Source organism: Gilbertella persicaria, assembly GCF_025201335.1.
Source record: "Gilbertella persicaria strain CBS 190.32 chromosome Unknown B0P05scaffold_1, whole genome shotgun sequence".
NCBI classification, from domain to species: domain Eukaryota; kingdom Fungi; phylum Mucoromycota; class Mucoromycetes; order Mucorales; family Choanephoraceae; genus Gilbertella; species Gilbertella persicaria.
Window position 1 is genome coordinate 400,849 of NW_026251962.1, and position 22,951 is coordinate 423,799.

Sequence of the window (22,951 nt, forward strand, 5' to 3'; positions counted from 1 at the left end):
TAGTAGTGCTGATGACAATAAGAGTGACTCCGTGACAGCAGCAACTATCACTTCAGCAGCTGCTCCTGTCAAGAGAAAGAGATCTTTCTTTTTCAAGCGAGAAGAAAATGTCTCAGGTGTCATTGTTTCTATTGCTATTCCTTCTGATCAAGTAGATAAATTGCAAGGCTTAATTAGTCAACCTAGTTCTGCTCTTTATTCCAACTCAAACGGGCAATTGGCTTCATTAATTGATTCTTCTTATTCTATTCGTACCAATAGTAAGTTGCAGTTAGATGTAGATAGAAAGAAAAACTCATTACTTGATAGTTATCAACACAAGTTCAGCCGCTTCCAGTGGTAAAGTTAGCGATCCTAATAGCTCTAATGGTTCCGATGACAGCATAAGTACTACACTCAACTCTAGTAGTGGTGCCAGTGGCCTGTCTAAAGGTGCTTTGATTGGTATTTGTGTTTCTGTCGGCGTCGTAGTTTATGCAGCTGCTACTGTTGCAACTATTCGTGTTTATCGAAAACGCCGTGCTATCAAACAACAAAAAGCTATTATAGACCATCATATTTTTGCTCAGAGTATTTCTCAACCTATTATGCAAGACAATTCACTTGGTTGGTCTAATAGCAGTGGTGTTTACAACCACCAGTACCAACCAACTAATAATAACTATACTAACCAATGATAATATTTTTAATAAACTAACTAGATGATTATTTTTTATATTTTTTTATATTTATATTTTTATTCTATCTATTCTTCGTCTTCTTCAGTACCGAAATAGCGATCTGTTAAACAAATAAGGACTTTAATTCTTCTTTATATCTGCTACTTACCTCCAAAGTTACCAATACCAGGTTCAATCCAAAGCTTTTCCTTGTTAAGGTTAGGATCAACCATTGAAGTGACAATCTTGACACGGGGGAATGCATTTGTAATCACCGTCAAGCCAACTTGAGTAGCAAGGTAGGAGACAAAAATGATGCGATCTTCAGGGACTTCGTGGTCTAGTAAAACACGTATCGCCATTAATGCAGCAGCACCTGTCCCAACCATAGCGTCCATCAAAATAATATCATAGTCGACAAGATCTTTGGGTAATTTACAATAATGAAGCTAAAATTATGATCAGTATTTTTGTATGAAAGTAATTAGAGAGACTTACTTCGGGTTCACCTGTAAGAGGGTCTGTTTGAATCAATAATTTGCCAATAACAGCATCACTGAATACACGCTTCAGACCAGCTTCCATAGTGCCACCAGCACGTAAAATAGAAACACCACAAATCTATTCTTTATGCATAAATACATGATCATGTGTTTCTTTTGTCTTTTACCTTTTGAACAAATTTAAGACCATGATAATCAGCACCTACAGGTGTTGTAACTGTATGCGGGGTAGAAGGAAGGTAACTGATAGCACTACAGATAAAAAAAAATAAGTATTTTCAGGCTACCAACAAGATTCTACTCACAATTCCATCAGCATAACAGCCAGACGATCGGCATAAAACACAAATTCATCTCTAGGTGTTCTATGATTTCTTAAAATGGTATGAATGCCCTAAATATCTCTCTTTATCAGCAATACATTCGCAGCCATATCTTTTTTTTTATCTACCTTCATTTGGTTGGTAGGAGGCAAGATGTTGACTGTGTCAGGTATTTTATCACTCACAGGGGTATCTACAAGTCCCCAACGCAAATTGATAATGTTTTCTTGAAGTTGGCTTTGAATATGTTTTGTGATGAGATCAATAGCAATGGCATTCTCTAGACCTCTTGGGATGATCTAGATAGCAAAGAAGAGAATGAGCAAATTTTTCGTATTTTTTGTTTGTTGTACATTACCACATCAGCGTGCTTCATACTGGGTCTCACATAGTTATCAAATGATGGCTTGACATATCTGGTATATTGCTAATGACCATTTGAGCATATGAACAAAACTTTTTTTTCGCATACTTACATCGAGAATACCACCCACATCACGACCACGTAACAGTGTATCTCTTTGAACTATAGAAAGATAAATAGGCGTCTCATTATCATACTTCGCTTACTTCTTCTGGCCAATTGGATATCAGCATCGGTATCAACAAAAATCTACACTTATTTGAACTCACAAATCATTTTTTATGCAGGCTGCTTTACCTTGACATCCATTAAATCTCTAATTCGCTTATCATACAAGGCGAGAATACCTTCAAAGATGATAACATTGGCGCCATAAATAGTCGTTGTCTTTTCTTCTCTTGAATGTGTACTGAAGTTATAAATAGGTACAGTGACTGACTTGCTGTTAAGAATAGTTATCGATATCTTTTCATGGTGTTTGTAACTGGCTTACCCTTCTTTCAATTTGACCAAAGTCTCGTACAACAAGTCATAATCGAGTGCAGAAGGATGATCAAAATCAAATCGATTCTGGTGTGCTAATTTACTGTCCTCAGGGGACAGAATATTGTAAAATGAATCCATTGAAATGATCACAACCCAAGGTACATTCAAGTTTTTCAAGATACGTCTATGACTGCATTAGAGCAAGTCATTATAAGTATTGAATGTACTTACTCGGCTACACTTGTTTTTCCACTAGCACTACCACCTTTTTTTTATTATTATGATTTATTAACATATGGCTACAACAACATCAAAAAGTAAGAATTTGAATTACCTGCGATACCAATCATATAAGGATCAGCAATAGAACCATCAGCGCTTGAGTAAAAAAGAAGGTCAACTCTTGAAGAAATACGAATACTTCTTTACTTACTGATACCAAGGCCTAAAAAATGGTTAGTAATTACACATAGAATCAGATAAACCATGTTTAGTTACTTTCTTCCTTGTGACTCTAAATGAAGTGTCTTTTTATTGCTAATCATTATAAAAATATAAAAGAAAAGAACAAAAAAAAATTGTTTTTTTTTTAAAAAGTGAAATACAGTCACACAAACTAAAGTTTGAGGCATGAAGTCTGTGTTCTTTTTGACTGCATGTTGGTACATAATGATAAATTATGGATGGAAATACATGGTTATCTAAATTTCATTAGGATTTAGAGCTTGAGCAGAGCTAACTCTACTAATTACACTAATGCTCATGTGTTTTACAAGAGTGATTTTGAAGGAGAGATATCATGATAAAGCAAACACTAATATTAGTTGCAAATAATTCAACCCATCTATCAGTTTAAATAAAATGCTGTTATAAATGTTAATAAAGAAGCTATGTATAAAAAACTCTTTATTTTAAAAAATGGCGTGTCTATTTCTTTGAACACAAAAGCCATGTAACACCAGATCCGTAGCGCTTCCATCCCAATTTCTCAAATAGTCTCGCACTAGCATCATTGAATGTTTGAACTGTTGAAACAAAATAAAGTCGATCAAGAGGAGTTTCAGGCAAATTTTGTTTAAAGAATTCAACATATTTTGTGCAAATATCTTGCATAAGAATATCTGCCAAACCTTGACGACGCCAGGCTGGCAGTATTTGAAGAGCACCTACCAACACTATACAGACATGTGATTAGTCAGTCTCTGTTTCGATGATAATTACTGTCTCTGTGAGTCAGAACCCAGCCTATTAATTGTTCGTCTGCATCATTGGTTTTGAGAGCTGCAGAGATAAAAGCGCATTGTTGTAAATATTCGAGCGTATACCCAATACTGGTAGAAGCCTTGATGACATCAACATCTTCCTTTGAAGCGCTTGTTAATTTCAAGCCCGATTTTAATTGAATTGGACTTGGTGAGTGTGCGGAAGCTGGTTTGATGTATTTGAAGCAAGGAGATTGAAACCCAACCTTATAAATCTCGTGGAACACCGGGGCCCATAGCGGATTAATACCATGGTAATATACATCTTCGAAATCTGCAAACAAACAAACAAAATAATGAGAACTATTTATGCGTGTGATCAATTTTTGTTTACCGTTTTGCGCATGTCTATAAGTATCGTAGTACTGCAATGTTTGCTTTAGCTTTTTACAACTGTCTTGATACAATTCTTCATGTTTGTTATCAGAGAAATAGCGAGGCAGGGTCTCTGTATATTTATCCTCGCTATATGCTACTATTTGAGCTTCAGGGTTTAAAGATATTTTGTCTAATTGGATTTCAGTGCTGACTAATACACGAGTATTTCTTTCTGTATAAAAAATCCATACGACAATATCATTGGTATTGAAAGGATCTGAATGGGAGCAAAAGATCTTCGTATTATTTATAGGGTCCATCTTGTGAAAACCATCACAAATAAACAAACCAACTAATTGCATAGTAGTTGGTGTAGACTGAATCAAGTATTCCTTTAATAAGTCTAATTGCTCTTTAGTAGTCCATGGATACAGATTTAATGTCATTTCAACTGCAAATTAAAAAGATAAAGTATAAAAAAAAACTGATTGTGAGTAATGAGATGAAAACCAGCTCCGTTTTTTTGTCATTCGAACTCAGCAACAAAGGTATCATGATCCAAGGGCCTTTCAAACGCGCTTAATCTTTTGCTAATGATTTGTTGAGGTGTTGATTTTAAGACAATATAAATAGAAAGAGATCAGTACTTGGTGATAGAGCCTTTGGCATAAATCACATCTTGGTATTGGTTTTTCATGTGTAGTAGTATGAATGTAGTAAGAAGATAGTATAACGCAAAGAAAAACAAACAACATATTCCTTAATGATTATATTCTTTGTAATTGCTCAGAACAAGAGTTGGTTGAGTTTGAGTTTTGATGAATTGCTTCGCAAAACTATGCAAGTAGTATTAAGCCTATAGACACATCAATGTTTCCTAGTCTACCATGATGCATGGCTCTAGGGAGGGGGAGGGGTTTCAACTACCTCCCCGTATCTGTGTAAGTATTTTACATATACTGATTAACACATGTTACTAATTTATTCTCTGCTCTTTCTTAAGTAATAATATAAATCTTACTTATGTATTTCATGTATTACATATTTGATGAAAAACCTAAAAACTGTATTTTTTCATCGCTTCAAACTCAGAGACAGAACTTCATCATACCTCAAAGGGAATAACTGCTCTGCTTTCCCGTAAGGAGCTATAAAAAATTTAGTACAAACTGCAGGGGCAATATTTCGATTGGAGAAGCATCTCTCCGGCTGTATTGTAACGCAGGTTATAAATGAGATATCTCGACAGTGTGAGGTTCTTAAGATCTTTAAATATTTTATCTGCATCGATGTTAATTAGGTAGCCAAGGAACTTGTTGACTCTATCTTGCCAAATCATTGCCTTATTATCACAAGAGATCAGTGGGTGTTTGTCATCTTCTGTTTCACTATAACTGAAGCATCGATTATCTTCAACGTCTTTTATTCTTCTTTGGTACAGGAGTTGCCTACTAGGGGTTTTGTTGAGTATAATTTTGAGCCAGATGCTCCTAACAGACTGATACATTGCTGCCTTGTAGAATTGTGTCCATTGGCGGGGCTTGATACTATTGTTGAAATCACCTAACATTATTTTACGAATGCCTTGATTGTTTAGGGACAAAATCGCTTTGTTTTCTATTTTATCTCCTTCAAATATGTCTTGAAATCTAGGAGTTGTTGAATCTCTTCTTCAGTATTTTCTTTAATGTGTCGTAGGAAAAACTGCTTGAATCGCAGTGCGTTGTTGAATATATGTCTCTAATTTGGATATTATTGCGGGCTTATTACATTTCCATCTGCTTTTCAAAGAAATATGGTTGGTCACCAAGTCAAGATTGAGAAAGTGTTGGGCTAAACTTTTTCGCGTATGCGTTATCGAAGAACGTCAATTCAATACCGTCTTCCCAATGGTTGCATACAGCTGAAAGAGACAGAGTCATACAATTGATTGCTGATAAAGGTGTTAAGGCTTTGTTTTTTTTTGGTCTATAAGGCTTTGCTAATACATCCATTGCTTCAAAGATCAATCTAAAGACACCATCCTTGCTCAGGGATTTTTTATATATAGAATCAAGAAAGAACATAACGGGCTTGAGACTTGGATTGTTGGTTTCCATTTGAAGGGCGTACACCATTATACCATATAAGTACTTTCAAATTCATTTCTACTGCTCATAGTTAAGTAGAGATCCTTATTAAGCAAACACGTTTGGTGGTCCTAGCCCCTTTTTAGTCCTAGGCAGATAGAAGACATATTTGTTAACTTGTAATTTCTTCTTACCGATAATACACTGGTAGATAATTGAGTTCAAGGTTGACAATACAGCTTTTGGTAGTGGTGTCAGTTTGAATGCATGCTACACTTTTCGAGTATGATTGTGGTGGCTACATTTGTTCTACAGTACATGGAAATTTTTCTCATTTTAAAACACTTGAGCTCTGACTTTTCCGGTCATTTCAGCTATAAAATCATCTCTCGGTTATTTTGTTACGTATATTAGATGACTCAGGTATTTGATATAGTCAGCATTGCTATAGTCGTATCACTTCATACATTGTTGAATGTATGGCTTTAATCTCACCCCAAAAAATATATCCTCTTTACCTCCATATAGTGTGAAGTCTATGGATTTTTCATAGTTTGTCTTCGTGTTTGAGACTTGACTGTATGTCTTGAAGTATTCTTCCATCTTTATATATTCTGATTTAGGTTTAACAGATATGATGATTTCATCTGCATACGCTATGATCTTGGCAGGTGGTAGTGAAGTAAGCTGAACAGTTGTTTGATCTAATGGTTTGGTAGCTTAGACTGAATATCCAGAGATGTTTTTATTATCGATAATTGATAGAAAGAATGGCTCTATGGCAAGATTGAAAAGTGCTAGTGACATAGAATCTCCTTGTCTTAGTTCTCTTTGTTGTTTCACTAGATCGGATAGAGGCCCATTCATGATGATAAATATTTCATTGTCAAAGAGAAAATTATGTATGAATCTAACGAATTGATTATGAAAGCCAATCTTCAATAGTATTTGTGCAAGACAGCGTGGATAATCTCTGTCATAAGCCTTTTTATTATCAAGCATCACTCCAACATATTCTTCAAATACTTTGTTGTTTCCTGCTTTGGTCATTTTGGTATTGTCGATTATCATTCTAAGTGTTGAATCTTGATCTCCAATGCAGTACCCTAACACAAATTCAATTTGGAATTTGGTAATAAGCCGATTGGCAATTTCTAGTATCCTTGCGTTTATTAGCCTGGTGAAAACTTTACAGTCTGTACTTATCAGTTTGATTGGCCTTCAATTTCCTAAGTTTGGTGAGTCTTCTTTTTTTGGTAGCAATACAACACACGCTTACTACCATGATCTTAATGACTTTCTTAGTTTGATAGCATTATTGTAAACGTATGTTATGGTATCTCAGCAACTCAGTTGGTTGATAACAATATTGAGTATCTCATATGGGATGTCATCAAAATCTGGACTACTTTTACGTGGACTTCTTTGTGTACCTAGTATAATGTCTTCGTAGTAATTTTCTTCAATCAAACTGTCATTCTCATCTTTAGACACGACCTTATTGAATTGGCTTAGCATGGCTTCTAAACTATTTATAACAATTCTCTCATTCTTCTATTTTTGAATACCTTGGCATCCTTTAGGTTTAAGGCATTGTTAAAGTTGATTATTGAGCAATGTTGTGTTCAGATCGCTTGGTGATAGTTGGACTTGAATTTCATGTCTTTATGCTTTCTTCAAAGGTGAGAGATGGTATATTGGTTACTTGGCATAGAAGCATATCCGATTTCTTGCTCTTCAGTGAAACAAGTGTTTGTATGTAGTCGTTTTTTCTTTTTTATCATTTTAACTCCATTTTTTTTTTTTTTTTTTTTTTCATTTTTCTAATTTTAATTTTATTCTTTCAAAATTAAAGACATCACAGCGTAAGCGATAGAAGAAAATTTCCATCAAAAGTATAAGAATTCCTCACTCATTGAAGAAAAATCTTGGTCAAATTTTCACTCAAATATAGAAAAAAAATGCAATCGCTTACGCTGTGGCAAGAGTGTATTTTCTACCCTAAAAACAATTATATTTTCTAGAAATGTTCCTCTGTTGACACAGATAGCATACTTGCGCATTGATATTGATTTTGTCAACTTTATAATCGAAGTTTGTTAATTTATTAATTGTACAGAAAAGATCCTTTTGAACACATGGCCTAATGTGGCCTTTGACTACTCGGACTCAACCAATTCATAAAAATGACTGTACTAAGCTAAAAATACCTCAAGAAAACAACAGCAGAAAAGGAAGAGAGAGGAGAGTGTTGATCTAATAGTGTGCCGGCATGGGTTTGTAGCCAGAGAAGATATGAAAGCATTTGATTAGATGTCGGATAAAAGCGAATGTATATAGGCCCATTTGGTACTTTAATTAAGTAAAGAGCAGTTAGTCTTGAGTATCTTTGTGAGGAAACAATCCACAAATCTCTAAAAGACAAAGAGCTTGGTCAAAGGCACTTTTACATTCTCTCAAGCTATCTTAAGCGGTGTCTAAGGGCAAATCTTGGCCTTGGAGAAGCTCCTTGATGCATGTTTAGAGCGCTTTTCTGGAAGTAGTAGTCAGAGCAATTAGGTAATAATTGACTAGATCAGCTGGATTGCCTCTCTCATGAATCGGGACTACTTGTACGACTTGTCAACAGTGAGGCGTGTATGGCCAACACTAACACAAATCAAAAATATGAAAAATTAGGGGATTACTAGAATATGTGATATCTATATACAAATTAAAGCTAGACCTATAAAAAGGCCACGGTAGTAGCCGTAGATGTCAGGAACTTCTCATGAATGCAATGGATTTACAGAAAAATATATGTGCATTTTAACATCCGCTAACATTTATGCCGACATGGCAAGTATGCCAATTGTGTACTCAAAAAAATATTTTTGAGAAAAAAATAGAAACCACTACTTTAAAATAAATCAAAATTATTTTCTGCAATGACAAAAAAAAAAGTAAAAAATTATTAATTTTCTGTTTTAAATTAATAAAAAAAAGTAAAAAATTATTAATTTTTTGTTTTAAATTAATAAAAAAAAAGCTTGTTTTTCAATTTTTCTGTTCTAAATTAATGAACGAGTATACCAAGTAGTAATATCTGTTTAAATTAAAAAAGCAAAATCAACATCTGGTAGATTTGTTCATTAATTTAGAACAGAAAAATTGAAAAACAAGCTTTTTTTTTATTAATTTAAAACAAAAAATTAATAATTTTTTACTTTTTTTTATTAATTTAAAACAGAAAATTAATAATTTTTTACTTTTTTTTTTGTCATTGCAGAAAATAATTTTGATTTATTTTAAAGTAGTGGTTTCTATTTTTTTCTCAAAAATATTTTTTTGAGTACACAATTGGCATACTTGCCATGTCGGCATAAATGTTAGCTGACTTCAAGTTAATTAAATATTCTGATGATATTTTTTTTTTTTGATATTACTGTTTCATTTGTCGACTCTTTACAACTCGCTGCTCTGACTGTATTAGTCACTAGAGTGTCAACAAAGGAGTTTTGGTTAAACTGTCAGAGTACTATACCTACCCCCGAGCGCTTGCAAGCCATTTCTAGAGCCTTTTGGGCTGAGGTTTGGAGTTAGTCTCTGCAGCCAGTGGCTCGTAATATGATGTATCTGCCGTTGGTTTCGAAACCATCCTCCAGAAAACTTCTCTATTACATAATTCCTAATAAGTTCCCCTCACCTCTTTATTCCATTTGCAAACTCCACCCTGAGACGTTTTTCTGGAATAATCTTATTTTCAAGTTTCTATGGCCTACAGCCACTGTAGAGGATGTTATCTAAGCACTTCTTATACCAGACTTCTCCAAAATAAATTAATCACAGAAGAAGAACTTAAAATCATTAACATTGTCATTACCGCCCTTTCGCAAGTCTGGATATAGTAATTTGGTTCACAAAAAAAAAACACTTGTTATAGAGGTAGTAGGTGGTTCGATTAGAAGGGGGCTTTAATTTTTTAATTCAAGGAAATTTGTGTCTTCGTTGCTCTAGAGACTATGATTGTTTATATTTGAGTTGCCTTAAATCTAGTGAGGATATCAATATCCCTTTCATTAGTGGCATCCAGTAGAAAGTTATATTATTTAACTGGGATTAATAGTTTCTCCGAGTAGAATTAACATATTAGGTCTATGTCTTTGTTTGGTAATCCTTTATTATTATTGTTTGTTCTCAATAAGGTTTGTCAAAATTCTATTAATGGTCTGTGCGTAACACACCGTGTAAGCTCATTAGGTTTGAGGGAGTATTATTTCTGTTGTTATTGAATTGATGTATGTAGTTCACTACATTAGAAAGCACACTAGAGATTTTTCTTTGGTAGCATCTCTTTTAATTCCTACTCTACCCTACAACAAACACTCACTGCTTTACAGCTGCTTGCAGATGAAAAGCAAGTGCGTGCAAAGCTGTAATCCTTCTATCACTTTCACCTACTCATAGCAGTGGCCTGTTTTTGATTTTATTTTATTAGTTTACATGACACATATTAGTTTGATATGATTCTTAATGAATTGCACTCACCTCTTGAGTGCCGTTGGGTCATCTTTACGCGGAGCAAAAACAAAAATCTTGACTTTCTGTTAACTTTCTGTTAATTTTTTGATAACATTTTTGATTTTTGGTTTTTTTTATCTTGACAATATTTTTTTTTTCTTTTCAATAATTATATTTGTACAAACAAAAGTTTGGTTGATTTCTGATATTTCAACAGCAAACGTTTTAATAGTACTATTTTCAATAGCTATTGTATTATACAAACATAGATATACAATACTTAGATACGCACTACACTTGTAATCAACTCTACAAAATATACACTTTCTCTTCCGCATTAGACAAATTACAACCTCCGTTCTAACACATCTTAAACACAGATGTTATAAAGCAATAAATAGGCTAGACATGCAAGTACTTCCGACTGCCAAGTAGAAATATGTAATCGTATAATAATTACTTATCACTCAAAGTAACGATGATTACATACAGACACTTCTTCAATTTCGTGTTTTCGAATCACATCATTCTCATCACTCCCATTTTTACTAACTGGACTACAGGTTATTTTTCTATAAACACAACTCATTAATTAGCTGAATAAAGGAAAATCATATTCTGAATCTCACAAACTTCGTTGTTTTCTCCTTTCTTCTATTGTAATTCGATCACTGGGTTGAGCAGCTATTTTTTTATGACATCCTTTCATAAAGTATATCATGTATTCCTTTTTTATGGCATCGTAACTAGACTAGGTTGTTATATCCTTTTATAGCTCGAAATTCACTTTTAGATTTTTAGCTTTGTCAACGTAAAAAAATTCATCCTATATAAAACAATTATTTAGCAGAAATGTGTTTAAAGACGTACTAGCCATACCCCTAATGTGATATTGAATAGCTAGCTTTTTTGATCTGAAATCAACTTTTAGTATACTAAACACTGGAAGAATAAGCTTGGTACTTTCTTTTATGATCTTTCTAAATTTCAATAGGGCTTTTGCCTTCCCCAAACCGCCTCCATTTATGAAAATAATTCAGCAGTACTACCTTAAATTAGATCTCCCTAAAGTTAAAGAGGCAGCTTGAAAAAAGATCATGGCTCCTAGAAATATATCTTTTAAATGCTTTCTAAGACTTCTAAGTTACACATGTTTTCTTTTAGCCTTTAAGTAATGAAGTGCATATGTCATTACCATGTATTAGCTCAATTTCGTCCAAATTCAACCTTCAAAACAATCATAGCCAAAGTGATCAAAATAATGTCTAACCAAAGCGCAAAAGTCGATAGACCTTTAAGTCTTTTTTCTTCGTCTTTGTCTTTATCACGAGCTTTAATTATCTCTATAAAGTGGTCTAAAGCAGTAGTAGAATGTCTTTCGTATTCTTTAGCTTTGTTCGTAAGAAAAATAATCAAAAGTTCGAATAATTGCAACTTGCCTCAGATCTTTGCAAATAAGTTTTTCGTGTTATATTTGACTCTAGGCCATCTTAAAGATGCATTCGATAGAATAAGTATTAGAGGAAAAGAATCTTTTTCATGGCTTCTTGACAAATAAAAGAGCTGACGTCTAGAATTCATCGTCTAAATTGTTTTCAAGAATTAAGTCTTTTGTCTAGACATGTTAATCAGTATACTTCAATTACAATAATTCTGTTTGAACCTCACATTCCTCTCGAACAGACCTGGCTAAAGCTTTGCATTCTTAGAATTTCATAATGAAATAACAATATAGATAGAAAAGAAACAATATATTTTTCTTCATTTCTTTTCTTTTAAATGTTATCAAGTCGGTCAGTTTATCGAATCATGTTAGCATAATGTGTCCTTGAGATTAAATCCTTAAAAAAGGCTCCCTATAATACATTCAATACGATGCTATCAGGAAGGGACAACTTCTGTTGAGTATTGTATCATTATTTATCTGTGATTATATCTGCGTTTGCTTATGAGGAACGATCATTAGTAAAAAAAAAAAAAAAGGTTTTTTAGAGTGTAGCATCTCGGTTTGTTCTCAATACCCAGATCTCTCGAATAGGCCATCTACTTATATTTTTGGAGTATCGATCAATCTTAAAAAGTTTCATCACAACATCTTTATATAAGGAGATTTCACTAACATAAACTCCGTTAAAAAAGGCTATAAACACAATACTTCATTAAAGGATTCTTGAGAAAATTTTTGAAAAGATGGTACATCTTTTGTGGCTCTAAGCTCAGAGGCTCTTTAATAAGTTTCGGAAATGATCTCCCCGACAATCTCTTTTTTTACGACGTGCATAGTGTTACCTTGAAACAAGAGAGCAACGTTTATACTATTGTTTTATCTTTAGATGCCTATTACTTGCCTTAAACATAGAAAATCAAGAGACAGGGTATAACACACCTACTCATAAGTAGGATTCTTCAAATCGTTTCCGTATTTCTACAGCTTCATTAGATTGATCTATAGAAAAAACGTCACTTTTGAATATCAAATACAAATGATCTGATAACTGAATTTATGATTTCAATCACCGGTATTTGTCAAGACTGAATATGCAAGCATTTTTGGTGCTACTTGAATACGTTTAGACACTGAATAGCTTTCAATAGAAGCTAATACAAAACAAAAGGTGGTAGTAATAGCTCAAAAGACTATTGAAAAAAAGGGGTTTTTCGCAGTTCTTTGTTAGTTACCTTGATGACACCCCCTGAGATTAATTTCATTGGCCAAGCTCCTCTTCAAAATCATGTCATTTCAAGTCACATAAAATAAAAATCTGATAATAATTTTTATCAGATTTTTCTTTTTTGCCCTAGACGAAAAAAACTTCTTGAAAAGAAAGCGATCTTATGGACGCGTTGGAACGACTTAAAGACTGGATTGCTTCTGGAAAGACAGAAATTGAACCTTCTTTATTAGCCTATGTATTACTATGTAAGAGAAAATATAAAGTTCCTCATCGCTAAGCACTTTCTAGATTCCACTCAACAGGACAAAGGTCTTAAACATATCCTAGAACATTTGGCTAGCTTTTGGAGTCAAGAGCAAGTGGATAGCAAGCAAAAATGTAAGTGAGAGGGTTTCAAAAATGCAATACTAACCTGCTTGCTCAATAGGTATTGAACTCTTAGCACAAATAGTGACACCAAGTCAGTCTTCTCTTGATTCTAATACAAGTAAAATATTTTTGTATGAACAGCATATCTTTAATACTCATTCACCTATATAGTCAATGCAATCATTCAATTTGTTGGAGACCGTTTAGGGGATAATGTGTTGATTCCCCGGTGTATTGATATTTTCTCGGTACTCATGAACACAAGCATTATTTCAAGTACAGACACCATTCAGCTTTGTAATGCGTAGGTTGATTTACAAAAAAAAATATACAGAATGACTCATTTTTTATAGTATTTTTGACAAAATCAAAGTAAAGAAATTATCGCAACAAAGTAGATACAAAGTGCTTGTCATCCTAGGAAAATCAATTGACAAGTATCCATCAGGTAAACTAAAATTTAGAATGCACAATTATTTACGCCTGTAGAAATCCAACGGTCCAAAATGAGTTTTATTGATGGGTTTATCAATTGCATAGATGGAGAAAAAGATCCTCGCAATCTCATGATTGCATTTGAACTTGTGCGTGCCATTATTGATCGTTTTGACATTTCTCGTCACATTGAGGATTTATTTGAAGTGGTTTTTTGTTATTTCCCCATTAGTTTTGCAGCACCTGCTAATGATCTACTGGGTATCACAACAAAAGATTTGAAGGACAGTTTACGACGATGTTTTGCAGCCACACCTTATTTCGCTTATTACGCTACTCCTTTGCTAATTGAGAAGTTGTTGACAACAAAAGGCAGTGCTAAAAAAGATGTAATGGAAACCATCAGTCTTTGTGCTCCTGCTTATGGTGCTCATGCTATTCTACCTCATTCTCAAGATTTATTTGATGCGCTTGTTAAAGAAGTCTATCAAGGTGTCGATGCTGCGATGGTAGACATTGCATTACAAACGATTCATAATGTTGTGGCTACGTTGGGTACAGGTATCAGTATAGCCAACATTCGCGACCCCGTAGAAAAAGCAATTGATTTTCTTTTGCAAAAATGTGTGCAAGAACTCAAAGAGCCTGAATTAAAGAATGCAAGATCAGCTGCTTATATCCTGAGAGCTGCTGCTTCAGCGTCTGATCCAGCCTGTACTTCTGTAGCACATACTGCTGTGCCTATCATATGCCAACAATATAAGCCTACAGATCCATCTATTAGACAAAAAGCCATTATAGACATTTTAACAGAATTGCTCATTGCTAGCAAAACACTCTATGGATCAGTTGAAGATGTTGGCTATGGTAACTTATGCATAACAATCAAAATAATCAACTCATCCCCCCTTTTTTTAGATCGTGATTTTCAAACACCTTTATTGATGTACAAACAACAAATTCTGCAAGTATTTATACTTTCGTTAGCAGAACCAGATGCATCCGATACAACCTTAAAACAAGCAAGTCTCAAGGGATTTCATGAAATGGTATTGATGAAGCACTTTTTGAAACAAGAAGAGGTATAAGCAAATTCACACAAAAGAGAAGTTAATCTAATGCTAGTATCGATAGATAAACGTTGCTGCTGGTCATCTTACTCAACAATTGATATTGTCCAATAAAGAAATCAGGTATGGATACCGTTTTAAAGCCTTAATGGTACTAAAACCAACTTAGGAATCTTGCATTATCAACACTTGGCGTTGTGTCCAAGTTATACCCCCTTGTTATTGGCCAACACACTCTTCCTGTTCTCTTAAACGAACTTGCCTATTCAGAACAACCCATGATATCAGAGAAATATAGAGACGCATTAGATGCAATTGAAGTTTTGGGAACCTCTCCTGCTGTATTTAAAATCGTCATTTCTGCACTCTTGCAGAAATTAGATTTTGCTTGCACATCCATAGGTACAAAAGAACCAATTCTCCTCTTTTTTTGACTTATTTCTTTAGGTCAACGCCATGTTAGTTATGTTCATGAAATCGCAGCTACATTACTACACATTTATCATACGGCCATCAAAGATACGGAAGTGATGTTGATTGGCCAGAAAACAATTTTGCCGACACTCCTTTTCCATTGTGTTCAGTCTGCCTCGGGTCAAGGACAATGGTACCTCGATGACGTCTTAATCGATATCTTTGCCATGATTGCAGCTATCACAACACGCTTATCTAGTTCCAGGTATGACCTAAATGTATACGTAAACAAAACGCTAAAGCCTTTTATCTAGCGAGCAGCAACAAAGCATTCAAAATGTATTTCAAGTGTTTGTCTATGGTGATCTTTCCTTGTTTGACCAAGACAGCATGTCTAAAGATACGCCCTTGTCTATTTTTAGTAGCATTGAAAAAGATGCAGTTGATATTACGTTGCTTTTTGCAGCCATGATTGGTAATTGTCGCAAAGATGTAAGTAGAACTATGCAAAACGACTTCTTCTCATACATAAGATAGGTGCAATTGCCTGTCCCTAGCGTGCCTACATTTTTACAACAATTAATAGAAACAGCGACACAGACACCTTCTAAAACAAGAAAACAAGCCCTGGTTAAGATCGCAGCTTCGATTATTAATAAATGGATTGATGGTATCATAACTTTAAAAAAAATGACGTTTATACTCATATTATTGTCTAGATGCACTTGTTGCCTGTATCCAAAAGATAACACTAGAAAAAGGCTTTTTACTGGATATTTTAGTATGGGTAAACAATAGGGTTTCTTTTTGGCAAATCGTTGCTAAACTTTTTTATAGATCATGAAAGCGTTGATTGTTCGAGGCCATAAGTATGGATTTGAGTTACTGGATGATGTGATCAAAGCATGCGGATCTCTTGAATTAGGGAAAGAGGCTGCTGATAGCTTTATTATCTTGTTACAACAAGATGAGTTGATTTTAAACAAGGCTTCACACGCTGTTGTTTCTGTAAGCAGCAAAAAGAAGTAGTTGTATGTATTCACACTGTCTTTAGGTCTTATATAAACAACGAGTATTCAATCATTGTTATCGAAAGCTAATGCAAGGTGCAGAGCAAATGGACATTCGAAATCCAGGTAAATATACATATACTTAAAAGCGTATAATCTCATTTAAATAGAACTTCAAATCCATTATCTATCTGCATTGATGAATGTTCTCAAGAACATTCCTAGTCAAGCAGCTATCAATGAATTACCCAAGGTAAAATAGTGTTTGTGTTTACAATGATTAACGGGAGACATTGCATTCTTGTTTAGTTGATGCTGCCGATCACTGTTGCTCTTTCTATTCAAGATGTCAGTCTAGTAAAGTCCACATTGGATGTCGCGCATGACATTGTGCCTAATGCTCAAGATCTTGTTGTGCAACACTTGGGCTCCTTTATTCATGCGCTCTTAAGAAATACGCAGTTTCCTTGTGTTAGTATTCGTATCCTTGCTCTGGACTGTCTGAGTTTAATTGCAAAGAACGGAAGGCCGGAAGTTTTGTCTCCATTCAAACCCTCCGTTGTCAAAGAGTTATCTGTCGCATTAGATGACAAGAAACGCATTGTTCGTAAAAATGCAGTAGATTGTAGAGAAAGATGGTAAGCTGAAGCATATAATGGGTATGTATTTCTTATTCTGTTTAGGTATGCTATTGGTAAATAAGTCTCTGATTGAAACGCACCATTGTATATTATATTTTATGATTTTTTATTTTTTTTTGTTTAGAAGCATTCTATGTATATGCAACAGTTGATCTTTATATATGTATATGTCTTTATGCAATTGTCCCTTAATAAACGCAAAAGTTAGAATCAAGGAGAAGCACATACGATGCAAATAGCGTCATCACAATTATTCATGTTGCTTTTACAATTGTGTTTTAAAGACCGTATTTCATCCATATCGTTATGTCAACCTCGGCTAAAAACATGTGAGATCATGGGTATAAAGTCATGGTTGTTGTTTATTTCCTGAGTTGAGTACCCTAACAAACAAATAAACAAACATAAAATAAACTTACCTCTATGCATGCTATTTAGACAAAATTCTAACTTTGTTCTTTGGCGTTCTTGTTCAAGACCAAGTGTCACACATATCTCCTATTCAATTTTGGTTTGGCCGAAACAATAGTTAGCCAATCATCATCATTGACCCCTTTTTAGCTACAATCCAAAGGGGGAGAGACGGAACGGGATGATCTCTGAATACTTGCAGAAAAATACGCGGTTGAATTGATCGTTGAGGAGTATATAAAGCGTCTCCATTTTTGTTTTCTTCTTTATTCTTTACCATGGTTTCTTGTACATTATTGTTTTTTATCAGCCTTTTTTGCTCTATCAGTTATGCTTTACCTGTCTCAGGTATCAATTCACCATCACAGCCTCAAATTGTGTTTTATACTCAAAAGACACAATGGTTTGACAAGAAGGATTATTGGTACGATTCTCAAGAGTATGGTGTTTACTCCAGTGTGATTGAATACTATCAAAATCTGGTCGACACAGCACTCAATTCTCAAAGTGAAGAGCTCTTATTGAATTTGATTCACATGCCAACAGATGCCAAATATCAACTCTTGGATACACAAGCAAAGTTGTTGGGTATTGAACAATCGCTTTCAGGTAAAGCTATTTTAGTGGATACATGAAGAATATTAAAAGGTTATGATAGAGAAACAACTGCTCAAGATACCTGCTATGATTGGGAAGCATGTTCAGGCAATGAATACCAAAGTATGCGAGTCTGTTGAACCCACCATTCAACGTTATTGGAAAACCTTGTGGACTATTCCAAACAATGAGCTATTGGAAGACAAACAAGACCAAATAATCAGTCTCTTGTCTTCTTTGAATGGTATGATGGCCTCAAGATTAATAGACCGGATGGACAACTACATGTTTATTGATCGAGTCAAACAGGACGTGGTTGATATGGTAGCAAGCTATAGCCCAGTTCCATGTAAGCAAATAACAAAGACACGGTTTTCATGGTTCTTTGATTGGGTTCCATTGTTCTCTGAATGTGACCGTATGTTGATTACAAAGCAACTCAAAAACTCGGATATGGAATTGGATTTTTTGAGACAACATCTTTCTGAATTGAAGACAAATTTATTGATGAAACTTCATATTCAATTCATAGATTTTTATGCTCGTATTCAAACTGATATTATTGATCAATTAGCTGATTATTATGATGAATAATATCACTTATTTTTCTCTTCTTTTTTGTATAGTTCAGTATTTAGATATTAATAATAAAACAAGCGTTGTATATATACTAAAATGATGCCACTTTTTGTACAACCAAGACTCAACGCGAGTTACACATAGCAAATTATGCGCTTCGTTCTTTCATTTTGCTGAGTCCGTAAACACGTCTGTCTTTCTTTTCTTTTCTTTTTTCCTTTCGCTTCATAATGACGTTTGGTACTGATCTCAAGGTACACTTGTCTATACCAACTGCCTTGCTAATATCCATAGGACCAAATACCTTCTATTCTTGACTATGTTGGAGAAGGCATATCCTCTCTTCAACAGTTTCGTAGCTTTATTAAAGACAAGAGTAGTATTGAACGAGAATATGCTCAGAAACTCGAGAGTTTAACAAAGAAATATAAGCCTGGTAAAAAATCGGCCAACACGAATATGGATGCTCAAGACGACTGGGATTGGGAAGATACTTCTAGGTAAGTATGTCTGGTTGAATATCTATCGTAATTTATGGTAGTACGACTGCCTCTGCTTGGTGCCAATTACTAAACCAGACTTCGATGGTTGCCAAGACAAGACTTCGATTGGTAGATGATTTAAATGTTCAAGTAGCAGAATCGCTTCGACTAGCAGCAGTACGAAAAGAAGAAGCTAAGAAAAAAGTAAGAATACATACATAAACGCATAGAAGGGACATTGACAATAAGTAGCATACTGCATTCTATCAAAAATTAAAAGCAGAAAGAGACAAGACATATGCAGAGAAAGACAAGGCCAAGCAATTGTATGATGATGCTTGTGCAGAAATTGAAAACTTGAAAGCCAAGACAAATAAATCCAGCGGGGACCGAGAAAAGGTAAGAAAAAAAGACTAGTACGATTTACCATGCTTACTTATTTCTCTATAGCATCAAAGACAATTAGATGCAGCATTGATTGATTGTGATAATAAAAAAGTAACGCATTTGTGTTGTATGTAATGACTGATAATCATCTATAGAATCTGTATTTATTAGCCATTAGTGTAGCCAATGCAGAAAGAGCAAAATATTTCGAAGAAGATATGCCTGTTTTAGCAGATGTGAGTAAAGAAGTCGATATGGATTATATCTAATGTGTGCCATTCTAGCACTTAGAAGAGTTGGATGCTTCCCGTACCTTGACTTTGAAGGCAATTTTAAGGCATTATATTAGTCTTGAATCTCAACTCTTGACTACTGTTCAAAAATGCCATGACGATGTTTTGACGACTGTTGAAAAAATAGACCCCCTCATTGATGCAAGTGTATTTACTCGAAATGCATTGAATACAGAAGATGTAAATGAAAAAGCAGCTAATGTGGCATTCAGTTTTATGCCTTGGAACGGTGGTGCAAATGCAGCAGACACAATCATTGACAGAGTAAAATGATCATTAGTCTATTGTATAGATATATTGATACATAATAGGATGATAGTTTAGTAGCCAGTGATTCAGCCATTATTTTCTTGAATAACAAACTCGTCAAGAATCGTAAGCAGTTGAATACACTGGGTGATGATTTATCAAAGAAATCGTCTGAATTGAGTCAACTAAACCTAGCAGACAACAAAGCATCACCTGATTATGACAAATCAAAAGAAGTAAGCTATTGTCTGACTTTATTCCTGGCTAATTTTATGTTAGAAAATGATGGAGTTGGAAAGAGAAATTACACTCTTGTCTACACAAAAAGTGCGAGTTAAGAGTGAACTGGACTTGATTATACAGAATATTGGTGATGATGGATTAAGAGCACAAAATCATGACTTCAAGTCATCTTCTTTCACTATTCCAACGACGTGTGATTTCTGTAACAGCACTATATGGGGACTATCCAACAAGGGACTGACTTGTAAAGGTAACGTAAGCAATAAACAGATGGTGTATTGAACTTTCTATAGCTTGTGGCTTTAATTGTCATACAAAATGTGAAATGAAAGTAGCACCTAATTGTAGCAAAGTGAAGGGTCAATTGAATCCTCAGCCTACACCTTCTTCTTTTGTTTCTTCATCCATAAGAACAAGGAGTATCAACAATGACTCTTCCTTTAGTACTGAATCATTCTCTTCTACATCTCCACCTCCGCCTATTTCTGCTCCACCTACTTCTATCCCATCTATGTCTGCTCCACCTACTTCTATCCCGCCTACGTCTGCTATGCCAGATATACGATCTCTTTATGATTATGATGCACAAAATGAAGACGAATTAAGCATAAAAGAAGGTGATTTATTATCAACCATTGACCCCGATGATGGCTCAGGATGGATCAAGGCACAACTAGGAAACACTGTCGGCCTTATTCCTGCCACTTATGTGGAACAATTAACAGAAAACAATCATCAAAAACAAGCTCAAGAAGCAGTGGTTGTTCTTTATGATTTTGAAGCTGTTAATGTAGAAGAACTAAATATGCATGAAGGCGATATCATCTATGTGACAAAGAAAGATGATAGTGGATGGTGGGAAGGTATCTTGAATGGACAAAAGGGTATCTTTCCTTCAAACTACGTTCAGCCGAAATAAAGATGCTTGCGATCTGATTGGCTGAAATTATTTTCCTTCGCCTCCCCCCTTCTCCTCATGTGGAGCAGTGTCTATGGCTTGGTTAGCCTTTCTTTTTTTTTTTTTTTTTTTTTTTGCTTTTTGTTTGCATAAATAAACTTCAAATAAAATGGCTCGTGTACACATGTTTAAACCGTCTTTTGATAAACAAAATAAGGACACTGTAGTCCTTGAAGAACAAGATTTACCTGCTTCACCATCTCTTCCAAACAACACAGTTCATGAACAAGAGACACCACCATCACCACCATCTTGTCTTGATATACCAACAGTAACCGAAATGAACAATGATAGCAATGATAGTGCGGTACTTGCAGCGGCTTTGCTACAAAAGGCATCGAACAGTATGGATATGGTAGGCGCAGTGGCAGCAGCCCTTAGTGTTAAGCCAGGTAAGGAAATGATATGACTTGCTTATACTCATTTGTTAGACCTGTTGAATGAAACATCGCAGCAGCAATTATTGGCTTCACTGAGAAAACAAGAGAATAAAGAAGGGCCAATTTTTGAAGCCTCTAAATTCAATGCAGATAATAAAAATACAGAATTCATGGATCAAGCCGCTGCTGCTACAGCACTTCAATTGTTGGGTTTAGCTCAACAATCGAACAAAAAAATAGCAACATCAAAACCAGAACAAATTGATAATCAACACTATTTGACAAAAGAACCGCCACCACCACCACCACCACCACAGCAACAACAACAACAACAACAACAACAACAACAACAACAACAGCAAAAGAGAGGGGCTTGGACACGTGAAGAAGATGATCTATTATTGGCTGGTATAAAGAGATTTGGTTATGGCAGATGGAAAGAGATTGCAACCATTATTCCCGGAAGAAAAGGCAAACAACTTAAGCAACGATGGGATAATACACTTGCTGCTAAATATGTCGATCAAGAATGGCTTAAAAGTAAAATTCGAGATGAAACTATGCAAGTCAGTAAACCAAAAAGCAGTAATACAACCAATGTCATGGAAGTGCCGGCTGATTGGACGCAATTCGCACAAAAAATAAGCGAGAAACTAAAAGAAGGAGATCAAGTAGCTATTGAAGCATTAATTTCACAAGCCTTATTGAATTCAATTCAATCTGTCACTGCTGCGGCAGCAACTACTACTTCCCCCTCCTCCTCCTCTTCTTCTAATGATACACCACCTATATTAAACTATGCAGATGCACTTTTATTGTTTCCAAATGCACTTCAGAAACAACAACAACAACAACAACAACAACAACAAGCTAAATCATCTGAACCCTCTGTACAAACACCTTTTTTTATACCATCGCCTACACTGGAAAGACAATCTTCCCCTTCTAAAAAGCGAAAAAGATCAGACCCTGCTTTAGCCAATACCCAGAGTGATGCCATGTCCATTTATGCTTCTTCTACCCCCATTACAACCACGGTTGATAATCAAACACAGACGTATTATCCTTGTTTATTCCCTGATTGCGGCAAGACATTTGCAAGGCTCTACAATCTCAAAAGTCATTCAAGAACACATACAGACGATAGACCATTCGTTTGTCATGTATGTCAAGTTGCTTTTAGTCGAAACCATGACTTGAAAAGACATGGCAAGATTCATGGTGGAGATAAACCTTATCAATGCACCGGTTGTAACAAGAGTTTCTCAAGGTAA

General features: G+C 34.9%; 7 protein-coding genes across 7 annotated transcripts; 5 read left to right on the plus strand and 2 right to left on the minus strand.

Annotated features, from left to right (window-relative positions):
• Positions 1-663: 663 nt before the first annotated feature.
• On the minus strand, positions 664-2,904 carry B0P05DRAFT_521223 (uridine-cytidine kinase 1-like 1). Its single transcript, XM_051575850.1, has 15 exons — positions 2,834-2,904; positions 2,769-2,780; positions 2,670-2,713; positions 2,567-2,600; positions 2,343-2,519; positions 2,147-2,291; positions 2,056-2,098; positions 1,962-2,011; positions 1,844-1,912; positions 1,614-1,784; positions 1,468-1,556; positions 1,330-1,414; positions 1,158-1,280; positions 829-1,108; positions 664-780 (listed from the first exon to the last, which is right to left on the minus strand). The coding sequence occupies exons 1-15, from the start codon at positions 2,878-2,880 to the stop codon at positions 746-748; spliced, it is 1,404 nt and encodes a 467-aa protein (XP_051439716.1). The 5' UTR covers positions 2,881-2,904; the 3' UTR covers positions 664-745.
• A 320-nt stretch (positions 2,905-3,224) lies between these two features.
• On the minus strand, positions 3,225-4,391 carry B0P05DRAFT_521240 (uncharacterized protein). The gene is made up of 3 exons (XM_051575851.1): positions 3,932-4,391; positions 3,557-3,871; positions 3,225-3,510 (listed from the first exon to the last, which is right to left on the minus strand). The coding sequence occupies exons 1-3, from the start codon at positions 4,359-4,361 to the stop codon at positions 3,263-3,265; spliced, it is 993 nt and encodes a 330-aa protein (XP_051439717.1). The 5' UTR covers positions 4,362-4,391; the 3' UTR covers positions 3,225-3,262.
• Positions 4,392-13,288: 8,897 nt separating this feature from the next.
• On the plus strand, positions 13,289-17,297 carry B0P05DRAFT_521249 (Dos2-interacting transcription regulator of RNA-Pol-II-domain-containing protein). The gene is made up of 18 exons (XM_051575852.1): positions 13,289-13,404; positions 13,448-13,537; positions 13,587-13,646; positions 13,700-13,832; positions 13,882-13,976; positions 14,018-14,830; positions 14,882-15,045; positions 15,098-15,156; positions 15,203-15,435; positions 15,481-15,712; positions 15,762-15,939; positions 15,985-16,117; positions 16,167-16,234; positions 16,285-16,455; positions 16,502-16,583; positions 16,628-16,710; positions 16,767-17,095; positions 17,141-17,297. The coding sequence occupies exons 1-18, from the start codon at positions 13,320-13,322 to the stop codon at positions 17,157-17,159; spliced, it is 3,027 nt and encodes a 1,008-aa protein (XP_051439718.1). The 5' UTR covers positions 13,289-13,319; the 3' UTR covers positions 17,160-17,297.
• Positions 17,298-17,568: 271 nt separating this feature from the next.
• On the plus strand, positions 17,569-18,782 carry B0P05DRAFT_521252 (uncharacterized protein). Its single transcript, XM_051575853.1, has 2 exons — positions 17,569-18,118; positions 18,168-18,782. Exons 1-2 carry the CDS (start codon positions 18,046-18,048, stop codon positions 18,698-18,700), a joined length of 606 nt encoding a protein of 201 aa, XP_051439719.1. The 5' UTR covers positions 17,569-18,045; the 3' UTR covers positions 18,701-18,782.
• Positions 18,783-18,915: 133 nt separating this feature from the next.
• Positions 18,916-21,258, plus strand: B0P05DRAFT_576645 (uncharacterized protein; the record flags this gene model as incomplete). Its single annotated transcript, XM_051581717.1, has 10 exons — positions 18,916-18,939; positions 18,980-19,185; positions 19,227-19,371; positions 19,474-19,566; positions 19,618-19,665; positions 19,710-19,794; positions 19,975-20,111; positions 20,159-20,332; positions 20,376-20,589; positions 20,633-21,258. The coding sequence occupies 10 exons, from the start codon at positions 18,916-18,918 to the stop codon at positions 21,256-21,258; spliced, it is 1,752 nt and encodes a 583-aa protein (XP_051439720.1).
• A 108-nt stretch (positions 21,259-21,366) lies between these two features.
• Positions 21,367-22,035, plus strand: B0P05DRAFT_521257 (uncharacterized protein). The gene has a single exon (XM_051575854.1). It carries the CDS (start codon positions 21,407-21,409, stop codon positions 21,704-21,706), a length of 300 nt encoding a protein of 99 aa, XP_051439721.1. The 5' UTR covers positions 21,367-21,406; the 3' UTR covers positions 21,707-22,035.
• A 703-nt stretch (positions 22,036-22,738) lies between these two features.
• Positions 22,739-22,951, plus strand: B0P05DRAFT_435369 (uncharacterized protein; the record flags this gene model as incomplete). The annotated part of the gene is made up of 1 exon (XM_051573707.1): positions 22,739-22,951. A coding segment is annotated over one exon (213 nt), but the record flags the coding sequence as incomplete, so codon positions are not given.

What these genes read in the sequence shown, in the direction of transcription:
- B0P05DRAFT_521252 (XM_051575853.1), top strand. Translation starts at nt 18,046, where the DNA reads ATGCCAACAGATGCCAAATATCAACTCTTGGATACACAAGCAAAGTTG. An exon ending in TATTGAACAATCGCTTTCAG is followed by an intron (nt 18,119 to 18,167) that starts GTAAAGCTATTT and finishes AGGTTATGATAG; the next exon opens with AGAAACAACTGCTCAAGATA.
- B0P05DRAFT_521240 (XM_051575851.1), bottom strand. Translation starts at nt 4,361, where the DNA reads ATGACATTAAATCTGTATCCATGGACTACTAAAGAGCAATTAGACTTA. An exon ending in TTATAGACATGCGCAAAACG is followed by an intron (nt 3,872 to 3,931) that starts GTAAACAAAAAT and finishes GTTTGTTTGCAG; the next exon opens with ATTTCGAAGATGTATATTAC. An exon ending in GGTTCTGACTCACAGAGACA is followed by an intron (nt 3,511 to 3,556) that starts GTAATTATCATC and finishes ATGTCTGTATAG; the next exon opens with TGTTGGTAGGTGCTCTTCAA.
- B0P05DRAFT_521249 (XM_051575852.1), top strand. Translation starts at nt 13,320, where the DNA reads ATGGACGCGTTGGAACGACTTAAAGACTGGATTGCTTCTGGAAAGACA. An exon ending in ACCATTCAGCTTTGTAATGC is followed by an intron (nt 13,833 to 13,881) that starts GTAGGTTGATTT and finishes CATTTTTTATAG; the next exon opens with TATTTTTGACAAAATCAAAG. An exon ending in TACTGGATATTTTAGTATGG is followed by an intron (nt 16,235 to 16,284) that starts GTAAACAATAGG and finishes ACTTTTTTATAG; the next exon opens with ATCATGAAAGCGTTGATTGT.
- B0P05DRAFT_521257 (XM_051575854.1), top strand. Translation starts at nt 21,407, where the DNA reads ATGGCTCGTGTACACATGTTTAAACCGTCTTTTGATAAACAAAATAAG.
- B0P05DRAFT_521223 (XM_051575850.1), bottom strand. Translation starts at nt 2,880, where the DNA reads ATGATTAGCAATAAAAAGACACTTCATTTAGAGTCACAAGGAAGAAA. An exon ending in TTGGTCAAATTGAAAGAAGG is followed by an intron (nt 2,292 to 2,342) that starts GTAAGCCAGTTA and finishes TATTCTTAACAG; the next exon opens with CAAGTCAGTCACTGTACCTA. An exon ending in TGGTATTGGTAACTTTGGAG is followed by an intron (nt 781 to 828) that starts GTAAGTAGCAGA and finishes TTTGTTTAACAG; the next exon opens with ATCGCTATTTCGGTACTGAA.